This window comes from Maniola hyperantus, chromosome 19 (genome assembly GCF_902806685.2).
Source record: "Maniola hyperantus chromosome 19, iAphHyp1.2, whole genome shotgun sequence".
NCBI classification, from domain to species: Eukaryota; Metazoa; Arthropoda; class Insecta; order Lepidoptera; family Nymphalidae; genus Maniola; species Maniola hyperantus.
Window position 1 is genome coordinate 5,123,724 of NC_048554.1, and position 17,516 is coordinate 5,141,239.

At 39.2% G+C, this 17,516-nt stretch overlaps 2 protein-coding genes across 2 annotated transcripts in view; one reads left to right on the plus strand and one right to left on the minus strand.

Moving 5' to 3' along the window:
* Positions 1-2,127: 2,127 nt before the first annotated feature.
* LOC117991038 (NFU1 iron-sulfur cluster scaffold homolog, mitochondrial-like) lies at positions 2,128-5,388 on the plus strand. Its single transcript, XM_034978570.2, has 5 exons — positions 2,128-2,329; positions 2,402-2,628; positions 3,002-3,187; positions 3,860-4,047; positions 4,642-5,388. Exons 1-5 carry the CDS (start codon positions 2,259-2,261, stop codon positions 4,768-4,770), a joined length of 801 nt encoding a protein of 266 aa, XP_034834461.1. The 5' UTR covers positions 2,128-2,258; the 3' UTR covers positions 4,771-5,388.
* The window catches only part of spz3 (Spaetzle domain-containing protein 3), a 43,909-nt gene continuing 31,582 nt past the window's right edge, over positions 5,190-17,516 (minus strand). Inside the window, exons 4-7 of the mRNA XM_034978571.2 lie at positions 9,550-9,674; positions 8,426-8,629; positions 7,594-7,719; positions 5,190-7,317 (exon numbers count right to left, since the gene is read on the minus strand). Coding sequence (XP_034834462.1) covers positions 7,161-7,317; positions 7,594-7,719; positions 8,426-8,629; positions 9,550-9,674 — 612 coding nt within the window. The 3' untranslated portion in view covers positions 5,190-7,160. The remainder of the gene's footprint in view (positions 7,318-7,593; positions 7,720-8,425; positions 8,630-9,549; positions 9,675-17,516) is intronic.

Genomic DNA, 17,516 nt, shown 5'->3' on the forward strand with positions numbered 1-17,516 from the left:
GTCACGCTATACAAAACGTGCATCCGCCCAATAATGTCTTATGCCTGTATTGCATTTGCACACCTGCCGCCCTCCTCTCTCAAACCTCTCCAAGTCCTACAGAATAAGTTTATGCGTACGGCCACTGGCTCCCCGTGGTACATGCGCAACGTGGACCTCCACAGAGACCTCCAACTCCCGACAATAGCTCATTACTTTAAACAGCTTTCCAAAAATTATTTTGAGAAAGCCATTAGACACCCCCAACCCCCTAATAGTTGAGGCAGCGACTTACACCCCTGACCGAAACGACCCCCCAGATAAAAGACGCCCTAAGCACGTCCTTAACGACCCCGACGATCAAATCATGACCGACAATGCACCCTATCTCTTAGGGCTACACAATTCAACCTCACCACAGCGTCTTCGCCGGCGAAGACGAGGTCCCCGATTTCTAACGTCACCCGGACGTGGGCTCACGCCACGGCCTCGGGGGCGTACGGACTAACCAGTAGACCAAAAACTCCACCCATCCCAACGTCATCCTAAGCCGAGGTCCGAGCCTCACAGGAGGCGCCCTTAGGAGGACGTTGCCCCCCGACCTCTCGAATTATTTCTTCGAGCCCTAGGGCTCACCCCCAGGCGGAGCTTCGCGCTCGCCAACCCCCCCGGTGACGCTGTAGCGGCCAGTAGGGCCTACGCAGCATAGTCAATCCGAAACAACACACGTTTTGAAGGCAGTCCATACTTTACTCTATGAGGCAGTCTCGCTCTGACCCGAGACTCGACGACTATTAAATAGGTACTTTTTGTGTTGGGTCGTTATTTCAATCAAGTGGTTGAAATAGCATTTATTCCCCGATCAAGTTAATATTTCCGTTAAGTTAGTCTAAAGACTAAAACTCTCGATAAGCCTCTACGCGTTGTGATCCATATCCGCGCGCAAGTTTTAATATGAGAGGACATTTTAACTAAACTCATCTTAAAATACCCAATAATTCGCCTGCTTTTCTGACTGACTCTTTTACTTGTTGCGGAAGCTTTTTGTGGCAACTTGTTTACAAAACTTGTTGCGGAAACTTGTTGTGGAAACTTGTTGTTGGAACTTGTTGTGGGAAGTTGTTGCCAAAACTTGATGCTGAAACTTGTTGCGGAAACTCGTTAACGAAACTTGTGGCTGAAACTTTTTGACGAAACTTGCTGCCGAAATTTGTTGCCAAAACTCATTGTTTAAACTTGTTGACGAAACATGTTGCAGAAAACTGTCGTTGAAACTTTTTGAAAGTTTTTTAGCGTTTAAACTATCGTAAGTGATTTCCATTATATACCTAGTTATAATATCTCTCACCCGGCTTTACTCACGTGTTAAGTCGAAGTTAGCCCGACATCCGGGTTCCTTTTTCAAAAGGAGTCAGTTCGCGCACCTGTTAAGACTGCGCACCACGCGCGCCGTTGCCCTCACTGTTTTTTAAAGTTGCTGACGAAACCTGTTGCAGAAACTTGTTGTAAAAACTTGTTAGGTACATAAACTTGTTGCGGAAACATGTTTATGAAACTTGTTGCCGAAACTTTGTTGCTGATACTTGTTGCCGAAACTTTTACACTGGGATCTTGGACTGTTTTACTTTGCGCATAGGTTTATTTTTAGTTTTTTTAATACCTAGGGTAGGTTTTGTAAGCACTTTGTAGTACGAACATTTGTACTTCTCGTAGCCATGTTTAGCTCTCTATAGTGGTCCTGGAGACGAAACTTGTTGCGAAAACTTAGTTTTTAAAAAAATTAGTATATAATAATATTATAAATATACAATTTTAGTATTTAATATTGTTTTGGTTGCAGACCTACATGGTGTTAACACAAGAACGAAAGTGGCGCCCTCATTTAATTTCTAATATTTTTTGGGTACGATATGACCTAAAAAGTACGAATTTCGTACATTTTATTTATAGCCACAAATATTGAATACTAAACAATGGTAATAATAATTGTCGTGTTATTCATCGTTACGTTGTGCTATCGCTATCTCATACGCGGCTACACAGTACGGTATCTACTACTACAGTATCTACGGTTGGATGCGAGTCAGACGTACCTAGTGGTTTCTTTTATCTGTGCGGTGCTGGTCCTGTGATTAGGTCATAATCACTATGATTCGTGAGTGACACCATAGTGACCACTGACAATTTGTCAAATGACAGAAATCTTATGATTTTCTTCACGATTTTCCAAGATTTTCTATGTTTTATAAATCGCATTAATAATAAACAAAGAAATTAAAATGATACGCCATTCTTTTCGGATAGTAAGGAGTGGAAGTAAATCTAAACTACTTTTTGGCGCTGTGTGTAGGTGCGTTTTAAGTTTCCGGCGTTCTGTTCAAACAACCAAAAAATTTTCTTCATTTTAATTTATACTTTTTAGGGATGGGAAAAAATGCTTCAGTTTATTGTCTCAAGGACCCATCGAGTTAACGAAGGCCATCAAAAATAAGCCGCTATTGAACAATTGCGCTTGTCGGAGCATGTTTATTCAAACACAGGAAACACCAAATCCGAACAGCTTAAAATTCCTACCAGGAACTCAAGTTTTAGAACCTGGCCATACATTGGATTTCCCTAATATTGGAGCAGCACAATGCAGTCCATTAGGTACCTAACTTATTCTTTTCAGCAGTAATAGGTCAAATATATAAAAGAAAAGGTGACTGACTGACTGATCTATCAACATCCGCTAAACAAAGAATTTTTGAAAATTCAAACCCTAAAGGGGTAAAACAGGAGTTTGAAATTTGTGTAGTCCACATGGACGAAGTCGCGGGAATAAGCTAGTACATAATTTATAAGTATTTATTTAAAAGTAATTTAACAATCACAATTACATCTTCATGCCTTTTCTGCCTGATCTGTTCAGTAGCTTGAGTTGTTTGTTTATAAGTCAATCAGTCAGTCACTTTTGCTTTCATATATTTAGATATTTATTTATGCTAATCTGTATTGATAATGATTATGATGTAAATTCCAGCCAAAATGCTGTTCCGTATAGAAGGTGTTAGAGGAGTGTTCTTCGGCTCAGATTTTGTGACTGTCACCAAACAGGATGATGATGTTGAATGGAAGCTGTTGAAGCCGGACATCTTCGCCACCATCATGGATTTCTTTGCCAGTGGACTGCCAGTTGTTACTGATGCCAAACCATCTGGAGATACTCGTAAGACTTGCCTCTCTTCTTCTTTGTTGATTTGGTGGCTGTGCAGGGCTACTTCCAGACCCTGTATCACGTTGACCGTTGCCGCTCTATTGTGATTGCCCCTGTTTACAGTTCTCATTAAATACTGATTGCCGTCAGCAACAGTAGTAGCAAAACCTTGCCTCTTAAAAATAGCTAGCTTTTGCTTATCTACCATTAGATTAAGTTTGTCTTTATCGGTTCTCTCCTCTCTCTCTTCATTTATGATTTGATCACAGAGAAACTACAGTATGCAGCCGATTAAACAAATAAAAGAGACATTCTCACAATATTGTATTTTATTAGGTCACTTTTAACAATTCCACATTTTAGTAAGTACTCTCGAGCCCATAGAGCGAGTCCCGACCACAGATACTATCCTATGATAGTATGCTACAACGAATCTGCTATCTTTTTCTAAAGGTTGATGTACATTACTTTCGGCCGCGTACTGTACAAGCATAACGCTCACCTTTCTAAATAAGCTCTAAGCTTTCTTATGAGGCCCATAAATAATGATCAAGTCTGAATGCATATTTTTTTTAATTCTGGCTGCAATCAAACCTGGTGGCAAGTGATAATGCAGCCAAAGATGGAGTGTGCTTGCCTAGACTTGCTTGCTGCAACACTAATTTTTTTTAATTATAAATACAGAAATCAATGAAGATGATGATGAAATAGTGCAAATGATAAAAGAACTGTTGGATACTCGCATCAGGCCAACTGTTCAGGAAGATGGAGGGGATGTTCTATTTGTTGACTTCAAGGATGGTGTACTGAGGCTTAAAATGCAAGGATCCTGTTCATCTTGCCCTAGTTCTATTGTAACCTTGAAGAATGGAGTAAGTTTCGAAAGCCCAGAGCGCTTACAATAATTATTAGATAATCCATACTTAATATTATAAATGTGAAAGTGTGTGTCTGTCTGTCTTAAACAATTTTGACAAAATTTGGTACACGGATAACTTGCCTCCCAGGGATGGAAATAGGCTATTTTTTGACTTTTTTTTCACTGCATTTTTAAGAGTCCATCCGTTTAACCGATTTTGACAAAATTCATCCTGGAGATAGACAAAAGCTACTTTTTATCCTGGAACAGCAATGTTTCCAGTAGATTTTTAAAAACCTAAAAGCGACGCGGGCGAAACCGAGAGCATAATATTATCGTCTAGTACCAATAAGTAATCTACATTTATATAAAAGGAAAAACTGACTGACTGATCTATCAACGCACAGCTCAAACTACTGGACGGATCTGGCCGAAATTTGGCATGCAGATAGCTACAATGACGTAGACATCCGCTAAGAAAGTATTTTTGAAAATTCAGCCCCTGAGGGGGTAAAATAAAGGTTTAAAATAAATGTAGTCCACGCGAACGAGGTCGCGAGCATAATCTAGTCTTACTTATATTGATTAGAACAACCCATTATTACAGGTACAAAACATGATGCAGTTTTATATCCCAGAAGTGTTAGCAGTGGAACAAATAGATGATGAAGGAGACAAGTTGAGCGAAAAAGTCTTCAAAGAATTCGAAGCACTCAAAAATAAAGAAAAGGAATAAGTACCTATATTATATTTCAGTTATAATAATTTTTATTTAGGGAATGTAGGTAAAAGTAACTTGTTAATAATGTAATTATAATAAATAGTTATTGTATCATAATTTAAAACACTCATTTTCAATGGTATCTTCCCGAGTTCTGTGGATCAAACGCACTTATCGCCTTTAGTCATTCGGTGATCACTCGTCGACAGGTGCTCCACGGGTAGACAGCGCGTAGTCACCAGTGAACCTCGCGTGGTCAATTAAATAATACTAGATGATGCCCGCGACTTCGTCTTTATTTCTTTCTTTCTTTCGCATTTATAATATTAGTATGGATTAAGCGCACGAGGTGAGGCGGTGCGGTGCTCTAATGAGCTATAACCTTTACTTATCTTTAAATGAGGGGTACACGTCTAAATGAAAGCGCGACAGTGTCATATTTCAAGTCTATAATAATTATTATAACTATAATAAAGATTACAGGAAAAGTTGTATGTTACAGCTACTAAATTAAAAATAAGTAGGTTGTATGTAAAATAAGTACAAAATCTACTTACAAGTAATATTAAAACCACGGGTAGGTACCTATTTTATAGACAAATACATGATGCTTAAAATCACCTCAATAAACTAGTTTCATTATTTTATTACTGTACAATTTTGCTACCCATAGATTATAGGTAAGTAATTTATTTATAGTCTTTGTCCTTGATAAAATATTACTTTAATATTTTTAACCTATATGAACATTAAATTGTGGAATGTGTACGTAAGTTACTATTACTACACAGTAAAAAAGACAAAAGTTTTAATTGATCAAACATCAACATTGTGTACATTTACATTTGCAAACAGGCAAAACTTAATACAAATATAATGAAACAACCCCAATTTGTAAGCCCGGGCATGGGCTACTCTTGGATATTAGGTAGATCCGGTGAAGGTGACGTCAGTCAAGTTAGAGATCAAATTCTTAAGTCACCGCGAGTAAAAGTAAACGTCCCATTTTCACAAGTGAAAGTGAAACCAATAGGACTTATTTTTGAAAGTGAAACCAGTAAGACTATCTGTTATTTTTTATATAAATAAACTTTCTGTACGTACTCTATGTTCGTACAGAAAGTTTCTGTACGAGAGTACGTACGTACTGTTTCTGTTCATAGAGTACGTACAGAAACACGTACGTACCTCTTTCAAGAACATCTTCCTGCATTGTTTACTAACAGTTGCGCTTGGCGTCACCCTTTAGAATTTTACTCAGGAGGGGTCAATTGTAAGCCCGGGCTAGGGATTACAATTGGCTCCTAACGTGGAGCCCGTTTACAAAAAGTATTTTTAAGGTGCTCTAGAAAAATTCATTCAAATTTTTATACAATTCCAAATATGTTTCTTTAGTGAAAGTTCTCTAAGCTATGCTATTTTTATTAAAGTTTTTTTTTTCATACAGTTTTAAATTAAATCACTTAAATTTCTCCAAATTTTTCGTCTGATTTACATTTTTCTTTGTTACTAGAAATTCCTATACAATGACTGAATGAGGAAAGGAGATTTCTATATCGCGTTCCTAAAAATAAAATTTACAAATAATATGATGGCAGTGTTACTGTAGAAAACAAATTACATCACTCTTTAGATTCAGAACAGATTTATTAGAAGTCTCATTCAATTTAACTAAAGCTAGGGTAACCTAGCGTTTAAAGTTACCTATAGGTACAAAGGCGTTTCTCGATCTTATTCTTAACTCATTAAATATCATCATTAATTAATAGCATCTTAAACTTTAGGATAAGTACAGTTTTTAAATGGAAATATTTTGTTTCTCCTTCTACTTTTCAAGGAGGTTTTATAATAATGATAAGGTAGATTTTTTAGCTACGCAATATTTGGGAATTACAATAATAGCGCTCTGCTTTTTATATTATGTACAAAATAATGTATGAAAACCATGTAAATTGAGCGACCGCGACACGTAACACTTTGCATATAATTATTATGCAACCCAGTGCCGCACAGCCGCTTTTGCCTGGCATGATAAGGTACCAGCGGGATGATTCGCTAACTCAGTGTCTTACACTGAATGATAGCCACCGAGCTCATTTGACATTGACTTCAATGGATTAAAAAAAAAATGGCAAATGAGCTCAGTGGCTCAGTGTTGGACACTGAGTTAGTGAATCAGTACACTGGTCAGTGGAATTTTACATTTCAATTTTCTGTGTTAAAACTTTTTGTTTTAAGACAGAAAAATTTATTCCGTAATCGCACACAATTTATACAAGAATCAAGACATCGACGGAACAGCTTTACATTCTCGACCAAAAACTTTAAACGCTTGAAAAAATAACGGTTTGATTATTTTCGATTTCATTTCCATTCCATACTATTTTATACAATTTGTTTTTTGTCTATGGCTTACACCTACAAACGCAACAAGATGGAAACAAAAACCAATCCATAAAGATTCCCGCACAATCGTCGCTCGGGTCGTAGGCCAGTAGTCTATGCCATTTATATTTCTGTTCACAGCCGCAGTCGCCGGAGCACCTCGATGTTGATTTTTTACTGAAAATAAAAATAAAATCAAATAATTGGCGCAGTGGTAAGCGATGTGGTCTTATTAGTGGGTGGTCCCGGCTTCGATTCCCGGCAGGGGTTTGGAATTTTATAATATCTAAATTTCTGGTCTGGTCTGGTGGGAGGCTTTGGCCGTGGCTAGTTACCACCCTACCGGAGATGTCGGTCCGAGGTTGGTCTCTGCGCGATGGCGGCGCGTCAACCACTTTCCCGATAGACCGTCAACGTACAATATGTGGCACATTAACATTATAATTGTGTTACCTGCAAACTTCTTGGTGTATAGCCTGCTCAAAGTGCATAGTGTTGACTATCGCCCGCAGCTTCCTCGCAGAGTTGAGCGCCCAGTACGGCGTCATAATCTCCGTCTTACTTTCGCACGCGTCTATCCTGGAACAGTCATCATTTTGCGTCAAGGTAGAGCCACAGAATACGAGTACATAATAGCACCTTCCAAGTACAGAAGGATCACTCAAAGACGTAATAAACAAAGTGTAATTTAGCTCGTAGGTATTGCTCTGCGGCGCAAAATTTAATGAACGTCTTTCACTCTGTACTAATATTATAAAGAGGTAAAGTTTGTAAGTATGTTTGTAGGAAGTAATCTCTGGAACTACTGAAGCGATTTTGAAAATTCTTTCACTATTCATATAATTCCGGAACGCGTGTCAGCATTTCCGGAATGACTGTATTTGTAAATTGTAAGTAAGGCATAGATACGTACCGTCCAGTGCTATTAACAGCTTGCGCATCAGGCAAGTTCGGTTGCTTGGACGCCCGTCTCACATGACGGAAGTACGAATCTCCGGAATGCATGTCAGGCAAACCAGGCGCTCTCCTTACTCTATTCCCACCAGGTATCGCGAAGGAACCATGCATGAATGCATGTCAGGTAATTTGGACTGTCTATCTAAGTATTACGTATGGTTACTTACCGAATACCGACCTTTGTTACTGTACCTACTGATTGATTACGGATCTATCAGATATACCTAAACGCTTGCTTGGCCGTCTATCTTGACGAATTTCCGGAACGCGTGTCAGCATTTCCGGAATGACTGTATTTGTCAATTGTAAGTAAGGCATAGATACGTACCGTCCAGTGCTATTAACAGCTTGCGCATCAGGCAAGTTCGGTTGCTTGGACGCCTGTCTCACGTGACGGAAGTACGAATCTCCGGAATGCATGTCAGGCACACCAGGCGCTCTCCTCACTCTATTCCCACCAGGTATCGTGAAAGAACCATACATGCGCTTTATTAGCGCTTTGTTCTCGTCTATAAACGTCTCGATCTTGTCTCTGGAATGAGAGATTTTATCGTCTTTTAAAACATGTTCTGGTGGTTGCTTTCACTCATCACTTCGTTGTCTTTCTGTCGATCTGTCTGCGTGTCTGTGGTGTCTGTCAAGAAACCTATAGGCTAGTTCCCGTTGACCTAGAATCATGAAATTGGCCAGGTAGGTAGGTCTTATAGCACACGTAAGCCGAAAACCGTGAATTTGTGCTTACATCAATTAAAACAAATTAAAATTTGTCCATGAACAAATAATTAGTAAGTATTTTTAACTTTCAAAGATTAATATACCAAGTGGGCTATCATATGAAAGGGCTTTACCTGTGGGTACATTCTAAAACAGATTTTTATATATTTTTATGCATTATAGTTATCGTGCAAAATGTCGATAAAATACGACTGCAGTACGAAACCCTCGGTACGCTAGTCTGACTAGCACTTGGCTGGTTTTTATTCTTCCCTTGAAAGTGTTTGGTATTTCTATGAATGATTGTCAAAATATAATATGATTGAAATTTTTTCATGTAGGTACATAATATGTGATACGCTAAGTTGTTAGACTGTACAGTGTACATAACAGTACGCGGCCGAAAGTAATGTACATCGACCTTTAGAAGGGGATAGCAGATTTGTAGAGCACTGTCACTGTCGTTGAGACCGACAAATCGTCATATAGGTATGATGAAGTAACAGAGACAACGCTCTACAATGCCGAAATGTCATTCTAAAAGCCGATGTACCTACATCACTTTCGGCCGCGTACTGTACACCCTTTAACTGAAGGTATGGTAACTCGGTAGGTAGGCAAGTTCAAGAGAATTCGATTGCGAATAAAAACAGTGTGTAATCATCAATTACCATAGGAAAAGAAAGACAGTCTTGATGCCCACGGATGCAAATTTGATACGAAACAATGAGCACTTACAAAGGATAAGTGTTGCCGGCGGTTGGACAATAGAGTTGAAAGTTACGCTTGACGCACGGCACTCCTCGGATTATTTGACCTTGCAGCTCGTACCCCAAGGCCAGAGACAGGGCAGTCCACAAGATCTAAAAAATAATAGAACGACACATTATGTAATGGAAGTAGGTATAAGGTACCTACATTCTAAATCTGTCTTACGGGGCCTGATTTTATCAATGTAGGTATGTAGGTATAAGAATAACATAAGGATACAATTAGATATATCGATCCGTGTAAGGTTTGCCAAGCTGGTTGTATGTGTTATCGCACTTGTATAGTTGCCGCCTTTTGAAACGGGAGTCACGTGATCTGATCTGTTGCGGGAAAGCCATCTTGAGTCGATTGTATAAATACGGGTAGTTGATAGGTTTTAAGCGAGTCTCGTTGAGTCTGGTTCCGACTCGAGGCTTGGCGGCTATTAAATGCTTTTTGTGTTTAGGTCGCCATTTTGATTGAGTGGTTACATTAGCAATCATTGTGCCCTAATCAAGTTAATATTGCAGTAAGGTTATTATGAAAAATAACACTCTCGATAAGCCTCTGCGCGTTGTGATTAATATTTAACTTCTGCAGAAAAACATCTGACTGACGCTAGAGGTCAACGAACGTTGCGTAAGCAGGCCATTCGGAGTCGATGCCACGTCGTAGGTGGGACATTGACCCCAGTTTTGAAGGCTATACATTGCGGGTTTAAAAAATACTAAATCACTAAAACTACAAAATTAGGCAAATGATTATTGGTATTTGTGTTTAGATAGTATAACAATAACGTAAAATAAATAGTTTTTGCTAGCGTTATGGTTACAGCCTGTATAGGTGTGACCTTGTCAACAAGTCGGAAGGCTTCACAATCAAAGCACGCGACAGATAAAAGCGGCCCACCCATGGCCCACCTCTACCAATTTACGCCCACAAACGTCTCTGTCACTTTTCCTTGGCATGTCTTCATCACACGTGATTAACGTGATAATCATTTTTATCTATTTACTAGCTGATGCCCGCGACTTCGTACGCATGTAAGTAAGTATTTAGGTTTTTAAAAATCCCGTGGGAACTCTTTGATTTTCCGGGATAAAAAGTAGCCTATGTCCCTTTCCAGGTCTTAAACTATAGGTACCCATGCAAAAAATCACGTCGATCCGCTGCTCCGGTGTGACATGATTGAAGGACAAACCAACAAACACACTTTCACATTTATAATAGGATTAGTAATATCTAGGCACTAGGTACCTAAGGTCGATTTTTACTTTGTTTTAGTAACTTTACTCCGTATATTCAATGTACTCTGTGACTTTACTCTACAGATGCGTGATGGGTCGACTCAAATTAAAATAGAGTCAAGTACTGATCTAACCTACAGCTTGTTTAATATATTATCTACTCTACAGATGCGTGATGGGTCGACTCAAATTAAAATAGAGTCAAGTACTGATCTAACCTACAGCTTGTTTAATATATTATCTTTGCCTACAGCTACGAGGCGGGCGGCGAGCAGCCTTCAGGTTCTTTTTATTCCGATACAATTTGCCCTTGACTGCGATCTCACCTGGTGGTAAGTGATATGCAGTCCAAGATTGAAGCGGGATAACTTGGGACGTAGCACATGGGACCGACAACACCTCGTTACTCCGCTAGCGGATGTCCCGTTAGAGGCATGCCGGAACTACAGCACGCCAACCAACTCAAGGACCATACTGTGAGCGATGGACCGCCTCCTGTCTATCATCCACAGGTCCTCCAGAGCTCGCAGCGAGAGCGACTCCCTCTCCACGCTCCCCAGCTCCTCAATGGATGCGTCCACTGCGCCCTCTGACCTAGCTCTGCAGGGTTAGCATGGGCGGGGATATAATTTTCTCCCCGGGGAAAGGATAAAATCTTTATCCCCTCCGACAGCTTTATCCACTCTCCGAGCATGGGCTCACGGGTGGATATAATTATCCACAGTGAATAAAACGGGGGACTTTTTGGTTTTTGGATCTTTTCCTTTACCTTTATTGGGTTAATGGTAATTGGTATTTGGGACCTATGTTGGGTTTATGTTGGGGTTCCCAACCATATTCCAAACACAAACACAACCCAAACACAACCCAAACACAACCCAAACATAACCTAACACCAACAGGTACCGCGAGACATGTTTTGATTTTTTAAGTTCTATGAGAATAAACTTAAACCCACGTCTAATGTCGAGGATAGAATTGTCCCCGATTTAGGGATAAACTTCTCCTCTCCCCTGTTGCCGTGCTTTGAGAGGTGGACAAGTAAATTTTATCCCTCGTCAGTGGATATAATTGGGGGATAAAATTTTTGTCTCCTGCCCATGCTAGGGGGGCTGGAATAAATCCCGCAAATTGCTAATGCGTGTGGCCGTCATTTTATTGACTTCAGCACTAGACTGAAGTTTCGAGCTGATGGTATATTTTTATTTCGGCTGACGTCAAAATGACGTCATTTTGATGTTAATGAGTCATGGTTCTAGCGCAATAGCAATTTGCGGGACTTATACCTAGCTTAACCATCAGATCGAGATAATTTTTGGCGTTCATCATCTTGTCATGTCTACCGCACATAGGTACGCACCATTAACTACGAGATTTGTAATTGTAGCCTCTTATAACGTAAATTCCGTGTGAGTAACGTGTCATTGTTTAGCCTATAACCAGTTTAAGCAGGTACCTTCTGCAAATTGAGTTATAATAATGTTTTCTACTGTAAATACTCGATACTATAATATACACATATAGCTTATGCTCGCGACTTCGTCCGCGTGAACTACACCGATTTTTAACCCCTATTTTACTCCCTTAGGGTTTGAATTTTCATTCTTTCTTAGCGAAAGTCTACGTCATAATAGCTATCTGCATGCCAAATTTCAGCCCGATCCGTCCTTTGGTTTGAGCGCTGCGTTGATAGATCAGTCACTCAGCTTTTCCTTATATGTATACAAATTACCAAGAGACAAGAAAACGAGATGAATATAGCTTATATCCCATAACAATAAACCTTTATTGTTATGGGCTGTAAGCTCGTTAAATCTTTTAGAGAAACGATAAATCTAATTACTTTTGTATATTACTAGATGATGCCCGGGACTTTGTACGCGTGTAGGTTTTTATACACCCCATGGAAGCTGTTTAATTTTGCGGGACAGTAAGTAGCCTATGTTACTCTTCACGTCTCTATATACCCATGCAAAAAACCGTGACGTGATTGAAGGACAAACTAATAAACCAACATACTTTCGCATTTATAATATGGGTAACATTCCCGTCACGCACATAGTAACATCATCATCATCATCATGATCAACCCTTACCTCTCATCTCTCAGAATGAGAAGTGTTTGGTCATAGTCTACCACGCTCGCCAAGTGCGGATTTGCAGACTGTACACATATTTGAGAACATTATGGAGAACTCTCAGGCATGCAGGTTTGCTCACGAAGTTTTCCTTCACCGTAAAAAGCCTTAAAGCAAGTGATATTTCAATACTTAAAACACGCATACCTAACTCTCAAAAGTTAAAAGTGCAGCCCGGGATCGAACCCTTGACCCCCGACTAGAAGACCGACGTCTCAACCACTAGGCTATCACCATTCACAACTATTATTCACACTCTGCTATAAAAATTATAATTTTCTTCTGTCTTATAATAATCTTTTATCTGCTTCCAAATTATCGTTAAGGCAGACTTATTAGTTACTAGTTGATACCCGCGACTTCGTACGCGTGGGTTTAGGTTTTCAAAAATCTTGTGAGAACTCTTAAATTTTCCGGGATGTCTCTCCCGCGGGTTGCAAGCTACCTCTGCACCAAATTTCGTCAAAATCGGTTGAACGGTTGAGCCGTGAAAAGCTAGCAGACAGACAGACAGACAGACACACTTTCGCATTTATAATATTAGTATGGATTAGATAAGACTTTCAATTAATTACATTATTATAACTCTACACAAGTAGCAACCTAAAAAAGGTAATAAAATCCTACGAAATATACATAAAAACATATTTAAAAAATAAACTCACTCACATTGTTATAACAAAAACCGCGAATTATATCCATAACGCTACCGGATTCAATTTTTTAATTAACACGTCCACCTCTCAGGGTGTGCTAAATACTACGAATTTCATAACGAATAATAACAGTGTTAAGCGGCTTGCGAAAAAGACGCTATTCGCGGTGCGCTGCGCCATTGTAAAATACCTAAAGTGACTGGAGAGCCAAAGATACATCCGGTGATATTTTAGTTACCGTGACGCTGAATATAAGCTGTGATATCCTAGTGGTTATCCGTCCGCCTTCTAATCGGAGGTCGGGGGTTCGATCCCGGGCACACCTCTAACTTTTCTGAGTTATGTGCGTTTTAAATAGTTAAATATCACTTGCTTTAAGGGTTAAGGAAAACATCGTGAGGAAACCTGCATGCCTGAGAGTTCTTCATAATGTTCTCAAAGGCGTGTGAAGTCTATCAATCCGCACATGGCCAGGGTGGTAGACTATGGCCAAAACCCTTTTCACTCTAAGAGGAGACCCGTGCTCTGTAGTGAGCCGGCTATGGGTTGATCATGATGATGACGCTGAATGCCCGTATAACTTGCTGTCAATCATAGCACCTGTTTTTAATACTATACCTACATATTCATATTTGTAACGAAATGATGCTCGCAACTTCGTCCGCGTGGATTTAGGTTCTAAAAAATCCATGGGACCTATACTAATTTTCGGGATGCAAACTACATATCTCTGTAGAAAATGGATGCCTGGGACTTCGTCCACGTGGACTTAGGTTTTTTAGAAATCCCGTGGGAACTATTTGAACAAAAAGTAGCCTCTGTCCATCCTCGAGATATATAAGCTATCCTAAAAATACCATAGAAAAAATTGGGAAATATTTTTCTGGCAACTTTGTTCGAAGAAGACAAGGTTCATTGCAGTTTAAATAATAGGTATGACACGAATCCATGCATTCATACACAGACTTGCGGTCTTATCACACGAGAAATCAGACAATGTGAAGGAAACGCTAGAGCGTTGAGAATTACAATGACAAAGCACTCGAAACATTCTGTGAATACGAAAACACTTTATCCTCATATAATATCCAGATGGATGGGATGAAAGACCCTTGCATACCAAGATAAAAATATTTATAAAAGAATCACTTTAATATAAATAACTGAAAGAATAAAAAATTATAATGCGAGAACGTCCGCGTCTTTGTTTAGATTTCTTAAAAATCTTTTGGAAACTCCTTGGTTTTCCGGGATAAAAAGTGGCCTATGTCCGTCTCCGGAATGCAAGCTATATCTGTAGTTACCAAATATTGTCAAAATCGATTTTCTGTCGGTCAGAAAGCATACCTACGCATTTTCGCATTAGTAATATTTGTATGGACGGATTAAGTAAGTACATGGATTTATAAACAAATGATTTTGAACACGTGGAATTTATTATTTATCGAATGTTTTGTTGTCCCGTGGGACTAAGATAATTTTCGGGGATAAAAAGTAGCTGATGTCCATCTCTAGGATAAAAGCCATCAAGTCTTTGTCCTGAGTCGTTCGTACGAAGTCTTTCATTTTGGTTCAACAGTTAAACTTTTACAAGTGCTTGTCAATCTTCAAAATTCACTACTGATTCGGAATGTCCTTGGTTATGCAACATTTGCTACCGGTCTACTGGCATGACAGACATCTAGGATTTTAGATATTAGTATGACGTGCCGACGCGACGCGATGTTTCGATTGAACGACTATCTAGTGGTTCAAGGGAGAGTATTAGAGGGCACAAGAACACGTCGCAAAATTTAGCATCGATCGATTAATAAATTAAATTGTTTTACATTAATGTTTCGAATATATTATAATGATTTAAGATATTATTTAAGGTATTCTATTATGCAACATAATATAAAGTCGAGAACTGGATCGAGTCATTCATTTAGCAAGCGTTCATTATTTAGCAATTTAAAACGAATTCTCCGTATGTCTGACGCAAGTGTGTCAATAACCTTGCTTGCTTAAATATGTTTACATATATTTGTGAGCAAAAAGCCTCGATAGGTGCTATACTCCTTTCGACTTAACTATGTGGCGCTAATGCTTCTTATACCTACATAATAATTATGAATATTGTAAAATATATAATATGTAATGTGTAAGACATGGATGTGTGGAAGACCCTCCTCCTCCTTCTCGAGTCGACGGTCACCTCAAACATGGGCAGCCCAAAAAGCCGCAACCGCGATAGCTCGGTCTTAAAGGTAGCCGTCGGTCGTGGTGAAAAGATTAGTCAGCCTACTGATTTTGTTCATGTAGTAGGTACTTATAGCTGCTTCCAGCGCGTCGGGTGCTTGTGATCGGTATAAAACTAAACACCACGCGGGGAGGCTCTTTTCATGTCCCATGTGGAAGTCCCTACAAGAGACCTATGTCCATCTGTGGACGTCTTTCAGTTGATGATGATGAGGATGAAAAGTGAATGACTTAGAAAATAATAGCATACCTTCTAATTTTTTTGCACCTCTTTACATGAAACCACAAGACAGATAATTTCAGATTAAAATTCAGAGAAAACGACTAACTATCGGCGAATTTCTCTCAAGAAACGCACAAATATATTCCGTGTAAACGAAAGGGAGAGAGAGTTCACACTGCGGGCGACGACTCGCTTTACTAGTTTTTTCGACGAGCTTTCAAAAATAAACTCGCTCAGAGATATTCGTTCAGCGATGGTCGCTCGCTTGAACACGTGTAACGCGCGCGCATGTTTGCTCAGGACTGATATTATCTATGGGACTGAGCGACCGCGGGCGAATGGAGCGAGAAATCGCTCGTCGCACTTGCGGGTATAGCCCGGCGACAAAACTATCGAAACTACACACTCGCTTCCCGCTGATCGCCAACTCGTTTAAGTTTTTAGTTCTACTCGTTTCTCGTTCATCGTCGGCGGTTGGACCACTGCCTTAATCGAGTCTTAACATTATTTCCAAATCTTAATACCCGCATGTTTGTACACGACGCCTATAAGTAGCTAAGTGCGTATTTATAATAATTTAGTTATTTGATATGCAGACCGCGATATCAAAATCTTCGAAGTATTTAAAACAAAGCATGCAGCTGCCTATATTCGAATCTAACACGCCACTCTGACATTTAATATGGTAAAATATGGTATATTTTCGCAAGCAGTAAATTACAATAGATACGTAATGCTTCAATTCAGACCACGTAGGACGTAGGTGCTCTTAAAAACGTGGTAACTGGTAATCTAGTGACTCACGTGCGAAATGGGTTCGTTTACATTGAGTTTACGTATAACTTCAACTCAACAATACATCTTGTAATAAGATTCTGTCTGTTGTCTTTAAAACATCAAGCTTTTTAATGAAACTGTCATTTTAGTTTGTATGGGTGTATTTATTGTTAACTCATTAGTTTCGTTGAAGACGTATCAAATTGTCACTTTTGCAGAGTAACTGATATTTCCGAAAAAATAAGAACCTAATGGCTTCTTTAAAAAATCGCCATTTAGCATTATTTGACTCATTATTTATTGTGTTTACTGCATTTCTAAACTTGAACATAAATATTACTCAGTTCCCACTACAAACGTATTAGTCTTACTGCCGCACCCAGAGTCGCTTAATCGTTACTTAAGTTTAGTTAAAACGAGACAGAGCTATATCTCTCACATAAATCTGTCTCGTTTTAACTCAATCTTAAGTAACGATTAGCGACTCTGAGTGCGGCAGTTAGACATGATCTTATAACTATTTTAGCAAGTAGGCAGGTACCTACCTACTTAGTTATTCATTTTGCTGAAAACATTTGAATCATCAAAGGTCTTTTAATGGAGAAAGCGTACAGTAGGTACACACTAATTATTATGCGAAGGATTTATTAAGGCGCGTGGGCATGCAAATAAG